Source organism: Cylas formicarius, unplaced genomic scaffold, assembly GCF_029955315.1.
Source record: "Cylas formicarius isolate icCylForm1 unplaced genomic scaffold, icCylForm1.1 PGA_scaffold_9__14_contigs__length_23061073, whole genome shotgun sequence".
NCBI lineage: Eukaryota > Metazoa > Arthropoda > Insecta > Coleoptera > Brentidae > Cylas > Cylas formicarius.
Window position 1 is genome coordinate 6185726 of NW_026844365.1, and position 16045 is coordinate 6201770.

General features: G+C 33.4%; 1 protein-coding gene across 5 annotated transcripts in view; it reads left to right on the forward strand.

Moving 5' to 3' along the window:
* Positions 1-16045, forward strand: part of LOC132706994 (facilitated trehalose transporter Tret1-2 homolog) — a 56394-nt gene that overhangs the window by 31624 nt on the left and 8725 nt on the right. For 3 of the 5 annotated variants that reach the window (XM_060678596.1, XM_060678599.1, XM_060678598.1), the window contains exons 2-5: positions 8763-8829; positions 9786-9951; positions 11799-11935; positions 15081-15298. In XM_060678596.1, coding sequence (XP_060534579.1) covers positions 8763-8829; positions 9786-9951; positions 11799-11935; positions 15081-15298 — 588 coding nt within the window. Of the gene's footprint in view, positions 1-6504; positions 6604-7794; positions 7837-8762; positions 8830-9785; positions 9952-11798; positions 11936-15080; positions 15299-16045 lie in introns of those variants that run through there. The other 2 variants (XM_060678597.1, XM_060678595.1) reach the window with 2 other exon arrangements.

Consider the following 16045-nt stretch of genomic DNA (forward strand, 5'->3'; position numbering starts at 1 on the left):
TGTAAGGTACCATGAGGAACAGAGTAATGGTACTTCTAAGGCCATGGTTGATGTTCGTAAGGGGTTGAGGAGCAATTTAGTAATTGTAAAATTGATGATTGTGTATTCTCAAATAGTTCCTTACATCCTATGAAAGATATTTGAACAGATAGATATACCTATATATTGGTGACAAATTCTCAATAACCGTGTTGATGGATGCGTCAGTTTGATCGTGTGCATTTGTAGAAATATTCGCTGTGGAAGGACCAGGATCCGAAAGTCGCATATCAGTTTGGGTCATTTCATTTTCATCGAGCACGACATATTCTTCATCTAGTATTCGATGCCTGTTGCAAGGCCACAATCCACAAGTTTCAAAACCTTTCATAGCGATGTCCATACAAACCGATCTAGGATATGCCACTCCCAAAATTTCAGATATGTTTGATTGTTTGATTGTTTCACCAGGGTGATTTCTCATCCAAACTGCACATTCTTTGCTAAAATTAGTTTTTAATGACTTAAAGAATGATCTATCCAAAGGCTGTAGTTTGTGTGTTGTGTGCGCCGGCAAAGAAAACATTACGATACCGTATTCTCTAGCAAGGTTTATGGCTTCTAGATTCTTAGTATGCGTGGTATGTCCATCCAATATTAATAGAATTTTATGATTCAATTGTTTTTCCAATTCTAAATGATTTATGAAATGTTGTAACCATTCGACAAAGATTGAAGCGACAATCCACCCACTCTCAGAACAAGTGTACAGCGTTTTAGGCGGGCCACCACGTTTAAGGATGTCCGTCATTCTTTTGCGTTTGAAGATCAACATTGGAGGAATAAAGTCTCCACTAGCATTCATGTAACAAACGAATGTAGTGTTAATTCCACGTTCTCCGCTAGTGACTGCTCCGACTTGATGTTTTCCTTTTAACTCTCATCTCATCCATGTTAAAAATTTCGTTAGGTCCAAATTGGAAATCATCTAGAATCTTTTCGTATTTGTCGAAAAATTCTGAGACAATGTTTTTGTTAAATCCTTTACATCGTGCCATTGATGTTTTTCATAAATTTGTAATACCATTTCCAACCGGCTAACTCTTGCACCTTATTAAATCGGTGCGGAAGTTTGTATTTTTCTGCCAACTGAAATGCTAGATGTCTTAAATCTGTGATAGTTAACCCCAAGAATCTAAACTCCAAATCCAAAATGTGATGAACCAATTCGGTCTCCATTTGCTCGGTCAAATCGCTTGGTCTTCCTATTTTTTTCTGAGAATTTAGACGTTTTAAATGACGTTTTGGAATACCATATGTCCTGCATACTTCATTGAATCGTAATTTCCCATTATTAAAATCTTGTATTGCTGCATTCATATTTTGCATAGACCATTTATTATATTGTCGTTTTGCCATTGTGTGCTAAAAAAAATTATTTTTATTTTTTCCTCTCATAAAATGATAAAATTAAAAACTTAACAAATATGTATAAAGAGAAATTGATTGGTTAAAACCAAAATGAAAACAATTTTATTTCGTATTCCTAATTTGTACCGGTACGAATTAGGATGTATAATAAAGTACGATTTACGCTCAAAGTCCTCTTCAAAATACACTTAACGCTTTTAGGTTATGAGAAAACGCTGCGCGCTAATTCTACCACCAAATTAATTGTAAAGAAATGCAATTTTTGAAAACCGTATGATTCACAATTTTATGTTTATAGAATTCTTAAAAAACGCTTACAAAAAACGCTAAAATTTTACAAGAAAACTGAAAAAAACTTACTTTTATCAGTAAAATTACATCTCGCACAGGAATCACTGCTTCGGAGCATCACAGCTGGTTAGCTTAGCACTAACTCAAGTAATCACCGACAGATGCCGCTGTATGTTTTATAAATTCTGAGTAATTTAGGTGGTACGATTTACGCGCAAGTACGATTTAGGCAAGTTTACCCTAGCAGAGTTAAAATTATACAAAATTCAAAACTTTCCGGTGCAAACCCAAGTTTAAGTTGAACAAGTTCGGTAATTTCGCCAATTCGTTTTGCTTCAATTCCCCCCGATCTGCGCTCTATTAAAAAAGTTCTACAAAAACTTAACGCAAATCTTAACAGACTTAAAAACCTGCAACAAATCATAATGTAAGACTGAGTCCTGGATTATTATTATCTATAAAAATAACACAAATTTAGGTTTGACGTTCGATTTTCAAGGAAAAACTTATTACTGAATGTTTTTTCTGCAACATTTTAGTTTGGTCGGCTTCAAAATTGCAAAATTGCTCTATGCGTTTTGCCTTCAACATACAACAGGGATAATCGAACCCGCTTTCTTTCTTTTTATTCCACTTGCAATTGTACCTAAAAAATTTAATTAAAAAAATCATAATGTATCAGGACCCAAGGGGTGAAAAATATTTGGCTTTTACCCGTATATTTAATTTTTTTTTATTATTTATTTTGGTACAATACATACCGTTCATTGCTTTTTATTGCTCAACTAATTTCTAGTTGACCTAAAAAAATAAACAACTCTTGGACAATACTTTCAGTATTGGTATCGGAGAAACACAGATGCTAATTAGAGGCACTATTAATAAGCTTTTTCCTTTAAATGAGTTTAAACATACTTGGCTTTTTATCATCTCAGATCGTTAAATGTTACGAGTTACGGGATTATAGAGAATCTTGTTTATAATTTGATTTTTTAAAAACTTTTTTAGATCCTTATTTTTAAGGACGTGTTGAATTTTCCATTAGTAACAGATATGCTAGTTCTCATGAAATATATGCATTGCAAATTTTATATTTAGTTTTTTTTTTTTAACAATTTTGAACATCTAAAGGTAGCCCCTATTAAATATTTTCTATGTGGGTCCTCCAATTGAGATTTTCATCCATATACTTAATTGAATGAGCCTTGTTCAGGACTATATCGTTAGTTTTGATCTCAAAGTGATCTGCGATCGATATCTCTTTCCTAACCTAAAACTTACAATAATATGGAAAATTGAAGGTCATCAAGAAAATAATATACTATGTTATTATTATTGTTATTATTATTATAAGCAAGTATTTAGTCAGATATAGAATCTCTATTTTAAGCAATTACCTTGCGGCATTCAACAACCAACATGAGCACTGACAGATCTAGTTAAATGTTTTCGTAAAACAAGTTAAGTGTGTGGAAGTCGCTGTTTCGAAAGAAAGAAATAAAATGCTGCAAAGTACAGGTTAGTGGGTAAAATGTGCAGAAAATCATTACCTTCCCTACGAAAAAATCGACGTAAGAAAGTTCCCGGAGTATTTTAAATATGTTTAGAAATTTCCAGTTTTAGTTCAAAGTAAAAATGAGATAAGTTATCCTATAAATTTGTTTTAGTTTTTGTGAATTTTTGGGACAATAAATCAAACCGGTCCAGGGTAGTAGTAAAGAAATTAAAACCCAAAATATATGAATACATTATGTTGTATTGCGTACTGTATAATTGTATTTATATAAATAATCAATACATATTTAATTAAATTAGTCGACAGAATAGTTTGAATCTCTGCTATCACTATCATCTGATAAACTACATAGCGTGCTGCCAGGTTAGATAGTGTACGTATCTGAGAAATCGGCCTATATCAATGGTGCGTTTTGTTTTCCTTGGTTAAGGACATTGTTTCACCAAAACCAACTCTTCATCTCTTCATCATTTGCCCTGAGGTCGCACCACGCGCTTAGATGTTTCGACCAAGACTCTCTGCTTATGTCAGATTCTCGTGTTTCGTCTACTTTACCCTGAATGATGAGCTGCAGTAATTGTACTTTGTTTTGTTGATGTTCGTTTCCAGTCCACATCGATTATTGACTTTATTCCAAATTGTCCAACTGTCACATTTTACCACACAATAACCACCCTGACATCATATTTCACTATAACCGTAATCACTACCAGTGATCGAAGAAAACTGGAGCATTTTTTTTGGAATGTCACACTTTAATCCAGAATTGTTTCAGACATCCAAAAATTTAAAAACGACGGATGTAGGATCAAAGCAACCTATTAATCAATGTAAAGTAGATCATGATAGGAGCACCAGATTTCTTAAGCAAGGATATCAAGGTTATACATTGTTTGACTCCTGTATTGTTGCGAGGTAGATCGGGGTTAAGATTGTTATTTATAGATTTCTATGGATTCTCGGATTTTTCTATGGAAGAAGCATTGGAATACAAAAATTTTGGATTTATTTGTTGTGGTAGTAAGGCTCCCATCTAGATGTTTTTTTTTTGTTTACCTTCATAACAGTTTTCGCAGTCGCGTTATACCTTTATATTATTATTATTATTTTATTTAATTTTGTTTATTTTATCTATCTATTTGTCAGAAGATGTTATACTTGTATATCCTTATTGATTGACAAAAAATAACAGTAAAAATGTCTATGCATCAGCGAATTGTTCAGGAATCATTTCGATATTTTATCTGATAAAAACGACATCAAAAATATTTTTTTTAGATTTTCAACGACGAAATTATCAGATACTTGACGGTGATGTGAACTGCATTTTTTCCGTTTTATCATCACCGGCAATAATATTTCGGAATAATACACTAAGTTGTAGTATTACCTTTCTGGAATGAAGCGACGCTGGTTTTAAATAACGTGTTTCTTATATTGTTTATATTTTAGCAATAATTCCTAACCTAAACGTATACGATATTTATACTTGTTGTAGGGCTAACTTGTGTTGTATTTAAAACTCGTTGAGTTATGTATTAAATTTACAATTCTTGCTTGACTTCTTGCAAAAGTTTATACAAAAAATTTTGAAGAATATATTCTTATAAAGAAACGACAATGTTTTTTTCATTTCATTTCGGTTGACATAGATTAAATTAAAAAAAAAAAACAAAATTTGGCAATAAACCCTAACTTTATTGGCTTTCCCGGCTGGTAATTAATGAAATTTTCCGGGTTGTTAGGCCGGGGTCTGTTGGTTTTGCCCCCAAAGCCCCCACTGAGGATGGCTGCTGCACTAGCAGTCGAAAGCTTTGGTTAGTTAGAATACGAAGGAGAACTTTGGCAGTACACACCATCCAGCGTTTCTTTAATAATTTCAGGTGCTTTTATCAAAAACTTTATGACTGCTCTATACCTAATTTGCGACATTTTTTCGGACACGTCTTGTTTAAAATGCTGTCAATAAAAAGCTATTTGACGCAAGACTTCAATTTTTTTTGCAGCCTACTAAGATATATGTTTAAAAGAAGACAAAAATTTATGATGATACTGGAGCTGCATCTATGTTAGGCCGGGAAATTTTGACCCTAACCTCGTAACAAATTAGAGGCAAAAGAATTTTTGTACTTTTTGTAATTTCAAGTCGCAACTAATAATAAATAAAAAATTGTGACTCAGTGTCAAACGCTTTACGAAACTCAAGCACGGCCCTACCATTTCCCTGTTCCTCATTGTACCTTTTAAAGTTTACTGTCCCAACTAGTGCTGTAGTTGTGCTAAAATATTTTCTAAATCTACATTGGCAATCTGGTATAAGGATTGTTGATTTCTAACAATTCAGCAAGTCGTTAACAGATATGTTTTTCGAAAATTAAAGGCCACAAATTGTTCGATTCTTCGGAGTCTGGTACCTAGAAAAAAATTATGGATTTCTGAGCATCGTTCGAGTTTAATTTTTCCAAACATTTCAAAGATGTAATTTGTGATGAATTTGTCTGCTTCATCTATTACTCTAAGGTTACAAGATGGAATTCGACCGAGATTTACGAATAATTTCGCAATTATCTCGTCATCAAACAGCATGTTGAAACATCAATGCAAATAAATCCGAAGTGGCAATAAGGCGTAGAGTAAGACAGAGATCATCTATCATCCTAAACATATATGTAAGAAGGCGCTTGAAAGTCAGGAATACTTGAGATGATGCCATTATTATTGGAAGAACCACAGCTACTTATGTGTAGTGCAATAAAATTAAATATGGTCATGCAAAAATTAAATAAAAAATGTGTCCAGAGTATTCCGTTGTACCAGAACAGTATGGATTATGAATATTTAAAAAAAAATCAATTTTTTTTTGATAGTCATTTGTGACCACCCTGTATAATATATTTTGCACATAGATTGATTAAAGCGTTAAATATTAACCACTGCCAGGGATCCATAATAAAAATTGCCAATTTTAGTTTTCAAGTGTAAAATAACGCATTTGGTCAAAGAGCTGTTTTTTCCACAGAAAATGGAAAGATTAAAAGAGTTCGACATGCGGCTCTAGCGCAGGATACTGAGAACTTCTTGGTTAGACCATGTGGCAAATGAAGAAGTGCTTGGTAGAATACAAAAACAGACGGAAATAATGAATACAATAAAAAAAAGAACCTATGTTACAACCGCCCAAGTACCCTGTATATGTAGTTGTAGTATGAATCATCAGCATATTAGCAGGAATCGTCAGGAACTATTAAAATTTGCATATTATCTAGCCGTTATCGGTAGGTATTTATTTGCAACGTGCATCGACAAACTTCAAAGTCGTCGGTGCGTCCTGTAATTGATCAGTTTTCATATACCTCGCTTTCCGCAAGAAAAACTATAGCGATAAGGTACGCAATATGATTCTCTCGCTTCAATTGGATTTTGCTTTTAATAACGACGAACCTTACCTTATTGGAAGTTCTTTTCGTGGGTACCGCTGATTTCCTGTTCATTTTATAGTATTCTCGCTGCAAATGTATGAACAGACACAAATAAAGGGTTGGTAATCACCACCATTTCGGCATTAAAATTTTACGATCCTCTGGATACAACGCTGGTATTATTTTCGATTGTTTTCTTATCATTAGGTTGCTACAAAATCAAGTGCGGTGTTTGTGTTTTTGTACGAAATTGTTAATTAGAGTGCAAAAATTTGCGATATTGAAGGACGCAGAAAATACTAACGATTTTTTGGGTTTGTGACAAGGCATAACCCCAATCTTAAAATGAGACAAAATCTTCGTGTAAGATGGAATAAACCAATCAAACCAATACCATCAGGTAAGCTATTTAGAACATTATGTTTCATACGGTACATATGGTTGCTTTCATAAGGACAGGGAAACTTGACGACTTGGTCGTTTATGGAGCTCCTAGGTACTAAGCTAAGGTTCACTAAGGAATTAAAAGACCTTGGAGAGACATGTTAACATGGAAATCCCACATTGGAAACAAGTTAAAAAAGTGTCTGACTATTGGCAAGACGTGGCGGCTATATCCAAGGTTGATATGTGGATCAATACGACCGATGCTAAAGTTGTCTGGGGCCATAAGGAAAACTGTGAACAGAAACATAGAAAAAACGGTTTGGATGACTATGGCGTATCATTGAAAGGCTGATAAGGATAACTCCTGGAACAATTTCTAAATCAGTGGAATCAAAGAGAGAGCTGTTGTCTGCAGTAGCTAAGCTTGTCAAGGGTCGTTGCTTACTTAACAAGCATCAATTCTGTTTGACTTACTAGGCATGATGTAAACCGGAATGCTCTGCTCAGGAGGAAGTACGAGCCGAGCCCTAAGTATGTAGTGTAATCATGAACCTAGTAAACTATTGAGGGACATTGAGGCTACATTTGGCTGAGTATCATCGTTTTCCTAGGTTGTATCTGTATACGAACGCCGTGAATCAAAATTGAGAATTATCGATTTGTTTGGTGTATCATGAGTGTACCACTTCACAATAGGCATATAGATTAAGCGATACTTCGCCCTACACATTATTTTATACATTTATTTGAGTTTGGCAATTGTTTGGTGTTGTTAGCGAGTTAAAAATGAAGAAGTCAGATTTCCTCCTTCAGGTAAAAATCAAACGGTGTCGCAAGTGATCTGGGAAACATTTTCAACCGAAACCCTAAAGCTAAATATTTGTTTTTTTAATTACGTTTACACACAATAGATAATCTAACTTAAACATACCGTAATACGAGTACTTTACGATTATTTTATGTTTTGTCAAATATACCCTCGGGATTTTTGGAAATACGGGCATCGTGATTGCTATGCAAATATTTTTTGAGAATATTATTTTTTTATTTGTTTTAAATAATGCACATCAATACAGTCCGCGTAATACATTTAAGAGACGGCGAGGTGTAAAATTCGTAGAAAAATGTATCCGGTGTTTACTCATAATTCGTCACCCCTCTCAACTTTATTATTTGAAAAGACAGAAAAAAAAGTAAAAAATGTAATGTTATGTTTACGAAGTATACTGGAGATTGTTCTTTATCGAAGTTAATACCTTTTAAGTTCAGAATAAATTTTGGAGTGTTAAGATACAAACTGACAAGTTTGGCAAAACAGAAATGTTTCATCAAAATATAATTTATCTGTAGAAATTTACTGTCACAAATAATCGATATGTCATTAGCAAGTAACCTAGTTTTTTTCATGAGTTGTGCAATGGAAACTGACGCTATAACTAGGATCTGTTGTACCTGTGGCATTTGTAAGCAAACAAATAAATAAATTGTACGACATTAAAACGTGTCTTCTTCTTCTTCTTCTTCTTCTTGAGTCGAAGCTTCCACGCATATACGTTTGTATGACATTTTGGTCTTGGAAAAATGTCTGCATGAGGTTGTTATAACACTGCTCATCAATCATAAAATCATGTTGACATGACTGTATTGCGTTTAACCTATTATTTAACCGGATAAACTTTTTTTTGTACATCTTATTTAAGTGTATTAGACTGCATGGTGAATTTTGCCTTTATTTTCAGAATATGGTGGACCCTAAAACGGGAGCGGAAGCCAGGAAACTCCCACAATACGTCGCCGCACTATCTGGTACGTCAAGTTTGACCATATAAATGAGATCTAACCTTAAAATAATAGCAATCATGATTGGATCCATTTATTTAGAATCGGAACTGTTGGAATAAAGAATTTTCATAAGTGTGTTTTTTTAAATTTTTTCTTCTTCAGGACTTATCTCAAAGTGAGTATTCTACTACTTTATACCCGCTTGTACATGGTGTTTGGATTACATTTTAAAAATAAAACTTCATATGCACGTATGTCCTAAACATAGAGAGTGGTGAAGTTTTCCAAAACAAAATATATTCCTTTCATGTCTTTAATAGCACTTTAGATATCTTAATGGAATTTGCACACATGTACTATGTATGTGAAGGCATTATTTAGAGTGTCGCATTTTTATTACATATACCAGTGGCGGGCCTACAGAATTTCACACGTTTGGCAGACAATGATGATACGCCTCTGATTTCTGTTTAAATGCAAACTATTCTTACAATCTAAAAATCATTTCCAAAGAAATTTAATTTCTTGATTTTTTTGGTTAACTAGTTCGCCACTACCCTGTTCAAGTCGAGAACTTTTTTTTGGGAAAAATAAAATATCTATATAAAACGAAATATCTAATTTTTTAGTTACCAACTAGTGTCCTTCAGAAAAAAAAATCCTGTTGTTGTGACGTATTACATACGTAAAATGCTTCTCTCCCAACTCCTCATTAGCAAACTCGACCAATTTTTTTATATAACAATGAAATTTTAAACCCCAAATCAATAAGACGCGAAAATCTGTATTTAAAAACTGATCTGAGCAAGGAATACTCTAAACTCCTGGTGTTCCAAACGGCATTTTTCATTTGATAGATCGAAGATGTGGTCAGTAATATTTTGAACGTAAGGAAAGAGCAATAATACAGAGTAGAATGTAAACGAGTTCCATATAAACTCTGGAGAAGCTGGAAGATTTGTAAATTGCAAATTTTTTAGTTTGTTTGGGAGCTGTTGCGGCCGGTGCCGTTCTGGGATGGACCAGTAACATTTCCGATGCCCTGCTGGATGGCAAGTTCAACGATATCGCAATAGATCAAGACATTTTGGGTTGGATATCGTCGTTCACCACGCTCGGCGCTATGGTGATTTGTTTTCCCATGGGGTAAGTGAAGCTATTTTTTTTACATTTCTTATGGTTAAATAATAAAATGTATGGAATTCTGGATTACATGGAATAGCGCCAAAATATCCTAAGTTTTTGCTAATTTTCCTTGTTCAATGCTGATAATTATTTTTATTGTAGCAAGAAAGCAAACTTATTTATTTTTCAAATCATTGTTGTTTGAGATGTCTTTTTAGAATTCCGTCTTCATCAGTGAAGGTTCCCTTCCATTATCAATTTCAGGATCTCATATCTACTTCCACGCATTATGCGACCCAGAAATTCTGTCTATCGTTTTTTAACTATGTGCACCAACTCTCTTTCGCACTGGGCTCTCCTCAACCTGAAAAGGTTTTGAATGTTTGCAAAGTTTCACCCAGTTTCTTTAATTTTCAAGTTTAGAACACCCTGTATATTATTAAATTCGAATAAAATTATAAAATGGGAGTCTCCATTTCAAAAAATTAACATTTTGCGTTTTTTATAATCGAAGTACACGAAATATATATATACCGGCTTGGTACAACGCACGTTATTGAATATGAAAAAAATCAAAAACGCTAACACCAGTGTTGCCAGATTTACCAATTTTATGTCAAACGTCAGGAATTTGTGTTTTAAATGGATTGTATTTGTTTTTGTTGCCCTGAATTCCTTATACCGCATTTAGTAAGATCTCGCAATTTCAAAACTTTTTTTCTATTTACTACCGAGCTATGCCAACGTCGCTTTTTCAGTAAAAAGCAACGGACCGCTTAAATATCTCCAAAACTGGCGTAGCTGGACGGATAAAATTCAATACTTCGAATATAATTTAACACTTTTAGGTCACACGTCGTGAATTTCAATTATTTTTTGTGACTATTTCTATAGCCATTGTAGTACGGCAGACAAACATAGAGCTTGAGCGTATTTGGATTTCGGGCGTTAGATTTTGGGGCTGCTTGTTATTGTTAGCAAGATCAGCAAAATATTTGTTAAAAATTTCACAGATTTTGTATCCGTCTTGAAGTGTTTCACCACCTACGGTTATGTTAGTTATAGAAGAGGATTTAATTTTATGGTTGCTATTTCCCCTGACTATTATCAGATTTCATTAATCTTAAATTGTGATGAGTTTTCTTTGCATGTTTAAGTTTTTTGTTGTGATAGGGTTTAAGTTGTTTGTATTTTTTATTATATAGATCATTTTTTATTCTTTTAATTTGATGCCTCTCGTTTACCGCACGACTCATCTCTCTTAATTCTCTATTAAACCAATTGTTTTTTTTTTCTGTTCGAGAGTTTTTTTTTTTTTACAAATGAAATGCTTGATATAAATATTTGTTTTACTTTTTCGTAAAAAATTTTAAATTTTTTATCTAAGTCGTCGGATTGAATATGGTATAGCAAATTATTCCAATCTGTGTTGGATACCAAATGTATAAAATAATTTACATTATTTCCTCTAAACTTTCCGAAAAGACGTTCTGTACAATTATTATGAAAGAACTCCATGTTCATGTCAATGCATGTTCTAGAATGATAAGTTATTCTAGTGGGCTCTACAATATAAGCAACTATTAGTATTTTAGTTTGTTTGTTGTTTTCAAGCAAGTTGACGTTTATTATTGAACGTTTCTCTACAAATGCTTCGAAGTCTCCCTTTGGAGATCGGTATACAGAGAAAATTGTGGTACATTCCTAATTTTATTGAACACATTTCAAAAGTTTTTTCTTCAGAGTTAAAGGGAATTTTGAAATTGGTGAAGAGATGTTAAAATTATTTTTTTTATTCACCATGGTCTTATAATTTAATTACGGTCTAAGTTAACACCAAGAAATAATTGCACTGTTTTTATTTGCAGAATCGTCTGCGATTTGCTGGGACGGAAATTGGCTTGCCTTTTAACCATAATTCCGTTTTCCGGGGGATGGCTGCTTATAATACTTTCCAACGGGGAAATCATGCTCTACGCAGGAAGATTTTTGGTTGGTTTTGCGGGTAAGTACTTATTACTTTGTCGTCCATATCGTTTGGGTGCAAAATTTCAAGTCTGGGAAGACTTGACTATTATTATAGTTAAAATTAGTCTTTGTGTAGATGAGAAAAAATAGTAATGGCCGTGTCGAATTTATCTACTGTATTTTTTATTAAATACAACTACAAAATAAATCGGGGAATATAATATGGCAATGCGAACACTCAGTGACCTTTAAAGGCTTTAAAAGAGACAAAAAAAGTTGCTGTAATAAGCAAGATAAAGAAAAATATAAAAAAAATCTGATAATTTTTTCTATACCATATTATTGTACAAAGGTTTTAGTTAGTAGTTCTTACAGTTGATTTGCATGTATGATTTGTTATTAAAGAAATATTGTTTCTATGGAAATAAAGTTTTTTTTATCAAATTTGGTATATTTTTTGAACATCGAAGGCCGTGTTTTAATACAACATAATATTCTCTAAAAATGTTTGTAGCTCTAAGTTGGAGTTTCGACAGAGTATCCTTGAAAATGAAAAAAGTACACCATTGAAAATAAAAATTAATTTTGAAATATTCGCACTATCTTCATTTTTTTTCTCTGTTTTTACTTTTGGAACCACCTTTTACTGCAATACACATGATTTATAAATGATTTTGTTCTATTGTTTATTCGTTCACTGTGTGTAAGACAGTAACTGGCTACTGGTAACTAGAGAGTAACACGATAAATTATGGATTGTCCAATAATAATAACCCCTAAATAGGAAGCAAATGAATGAAAACATATTTCATTATATTTGAAACTTAAAGACGCAACTCCGCGATTTCAGAAACCCTACATAGTGGATAGTTTATCCCTTGAAGAGTAAATTCGACAATCTTTACATTGGAAAGACGTCACAAATTGACAAATTGAACGTAGAACTAAACTCTTTAAAAACGAAAATGAGTTCGATCTATACTAATTTGATACCACACCACTACTACATGAATCTTTCGAATTACTGGGTTTATGTTACGCCTTTTTCTGATTTAGGATGTCTTGCAACAACCATCTCCAAACAGGTGTCTGTTGATTGTACACTGTGCTGGTAGTAGAATTTTAATGTAGCTTATAATATATGTTATTGCTATATCTATCTCGATATCTTGAAATATTCTTGCTTAAATTCTAGCCAGTCTTTCTAATACAGCCTATAATAACGTAGTTCGCAGTTTTTATTGTATTATTTTAAAATCCGTTTTATGTGCGCTCTTATTGTTTTAAGGGGATTGTTTTAAGGCATATGATTCAGCTTAGTTTGTGACGGAATGTTCTCCCTTAATAACGCCTTTTTTAGTGTTCTGATGAAGCCTACCTTTATAGTCAAAGCTTAACTTCGTAATGAAAGCCAAATCTATTGGCTCCCTCTTCAGATATATAATTATAATAAAATAAATATTACTATGTTCTTTGGTATGCAAATGTAAAAATCTACAATGTCTACAATGTGCTTTTTTGTACAATTGAAATTTTATTTCACTGGGACTTAAAGAATGAGTGACATTTGCAGCTCTCAAATTCCTCGGGGCTACAAATATTCTATGGGGATGAATTTACATTGGTAATGGAAACAGACGTAAAACCGTATGCCTCATCTGTTCAGCTAAGCTGTCAGTTACATATTGTTTTTTAATAACCTATGAATTTTTTTTTGTAACAAATATTCTTAAGTTTCAGTTTTTGTACTTACGAATTTGGTGCTTTTTACAGCGTTATTTAGTTTAAAAAAAATGCACTTTTATCTTTATGATAATCCATACTAATAAGTGCGATTCCTTGGATACCTTTTTTTCTTCGACTTTGCGGCATTTAAGTCCTATTATACAATTATCTCTATATTCTATTGGTTTCATCTTATGCTAGCAAAGTAGGAACAGTCTGGTTTATTACTAAAAGAAACAACAAGCAAAATCAAATATCAAAATAACGGAAATACCCTGCTTTATGTCGATTTCGTTTGTCTTCATAGGCAACAGCCATAGCCATTAAATTATGTGTTTAATTTTCATAAAAATTCTCATTTATTTTCTTGTTTTTGAGAAAAAGGTAAAAGAACAGAGGACAGAACTATTTGATCTGGCGCTGTGTACTAATTCCAAAAGCGGTATTCCCAGTTCCACTGAAAATTTATACAAGACACCAGAGGTGCCTAAACATTCAATATTATCGATTATGAAAAATTATTGTACTGTCTTGAGAACCCCATCTTTCAATCTTTAAAAATAACGGAAATACTCCGAAAAACTGTCCAAAATGGGACACTGTGTTCAGACGAGGATCTGTCAGAAGCCAGGGAGATACATTTTGATTACTATTGGAAACCGTTTTAAATCAAATCAAATCGAGTAATTTATGTCGTCAGTATACAATTACCAAGGTATTTTTTCAAAAAAGGATTTTCTACCGAATAAAAAAACCTATAAAATTTCACCGGACGAAGAAAATGCGAGCAAACCTTGCAAAATAATCATAATGATAATAATAATTTAGAAACTTTAACCATTGAGTTAGAAGCTAATAATAATATCCCATTCTTAGACATACTTTTCAATGTTAAATGAGATCAAACCTTGGATCATTCGGTTGACAGAAAACCTACTCACATAGGCCGATAGCTTAACGCATTGTCTCATCACCATCCGGGCCAAAAATGATCCGTCATCAATGTCAATCAATATCTTGTTTCCAGAGCCGAAAAAATGCCTCAATTCGAGTCACTAACCCGCTGGCACTATTAAAAAACATGTATATCACCCAGAAACTCAGAGATAAACAAAAATAACAAAAAAGAAAGAAGAGGAAGAACTACGCTTTCTTCTGGTCTACAGTGGGGTGACCAGGAGAGATCCAACAATTTCTTTCCTTCATTTTATTCTTTTTTTTTTACCGAAGTGCCCCCATATGATGATATGTTGCAAATGGTGTTATTTAATTTTCCCGTGCCTTTCAATCTTTATAATCCTAACTCTAACATGGCAATATTTGTACTAATAATTTACTTACTTGTACTAATAATTTGTTACTAAAAAAACCCATATAACAGGGAAAAAATACCAACTACACTTGCAGCTATGAACAAGAAATTATTTACAACAAATTACAGTTCAAACTTTTTTTAGGAGGAGCATTCTGTGTTGCTGCCCCGATCTACACAAGCGAAATTGCACAGAAAGAAATACGCGGAACCTTGGGTGGCTACTTCCAGCTACTGCTTACGGTGGGCATATTATTTGCCTACGTCTTTGGCTCCATATGCACCCCACTAGTTTTGTCGATACTGTGCGCTTGCATACCCTTGGTGTTTGGAGTAGTTTTCTTCTTTCAACCAGAAACACCGGTAAGCAAACGACCAATGATTATTATTAGTCGTGTTCCCATTAATTTATAAATAGTTTGATGACAATTTCTATATATAAATATAGATATAAATTTGGAAAAACATTCTTAAACAGGAAAATGATGCTCATTGCTGTACATATTGATGAAAAATGTTTTAGACAACCATTATTTGTAAGTTGACATTTCTGCGGTGTGTCCCTAGAGCCTAGCCTTTGCAGGAATTTCAGTACCTCTTTCATGGGGACTTTGTATAATTCGTCCTAAAGTAGGACTCTCTATCGGCTGCATGAAATGAATGGAAGTTCTTTCTTTGCTTCTTTTAAAGAAGAAGGGTTCTGTCAGGTTTCCACAATTAGGATGTTCAACTGCTTCAGTCACCTTGTTAACTTCTGAGACGGTCTTACCTGTTCTATGCTCTATGATATTGACTATTAACGAAGTAGAGATGGTTACTTTGGTGGTTTTTCTAAATATCTTACAAGTTCGTTTCGAAACACTTAAACACTTAAATTGTTGATTGAAATTTATTTGTGCATAATAACAAGCGTTTCCTCTATCTTAGAATGGAAGGCATTTATATCGTAAACAGGATTTTTTCGGTCCTAGCTGGACACTCACCAGGTTTCCTAAGCACCGTGTGGTCTGCTGATCAATTTGAATTTGCTTCCATCTGAAATACATTTTGGGGAAGGTCGAATGGTAGGGGGACCTTAATTGCTTTACTGATCTGCTTATAAGCTTTTTC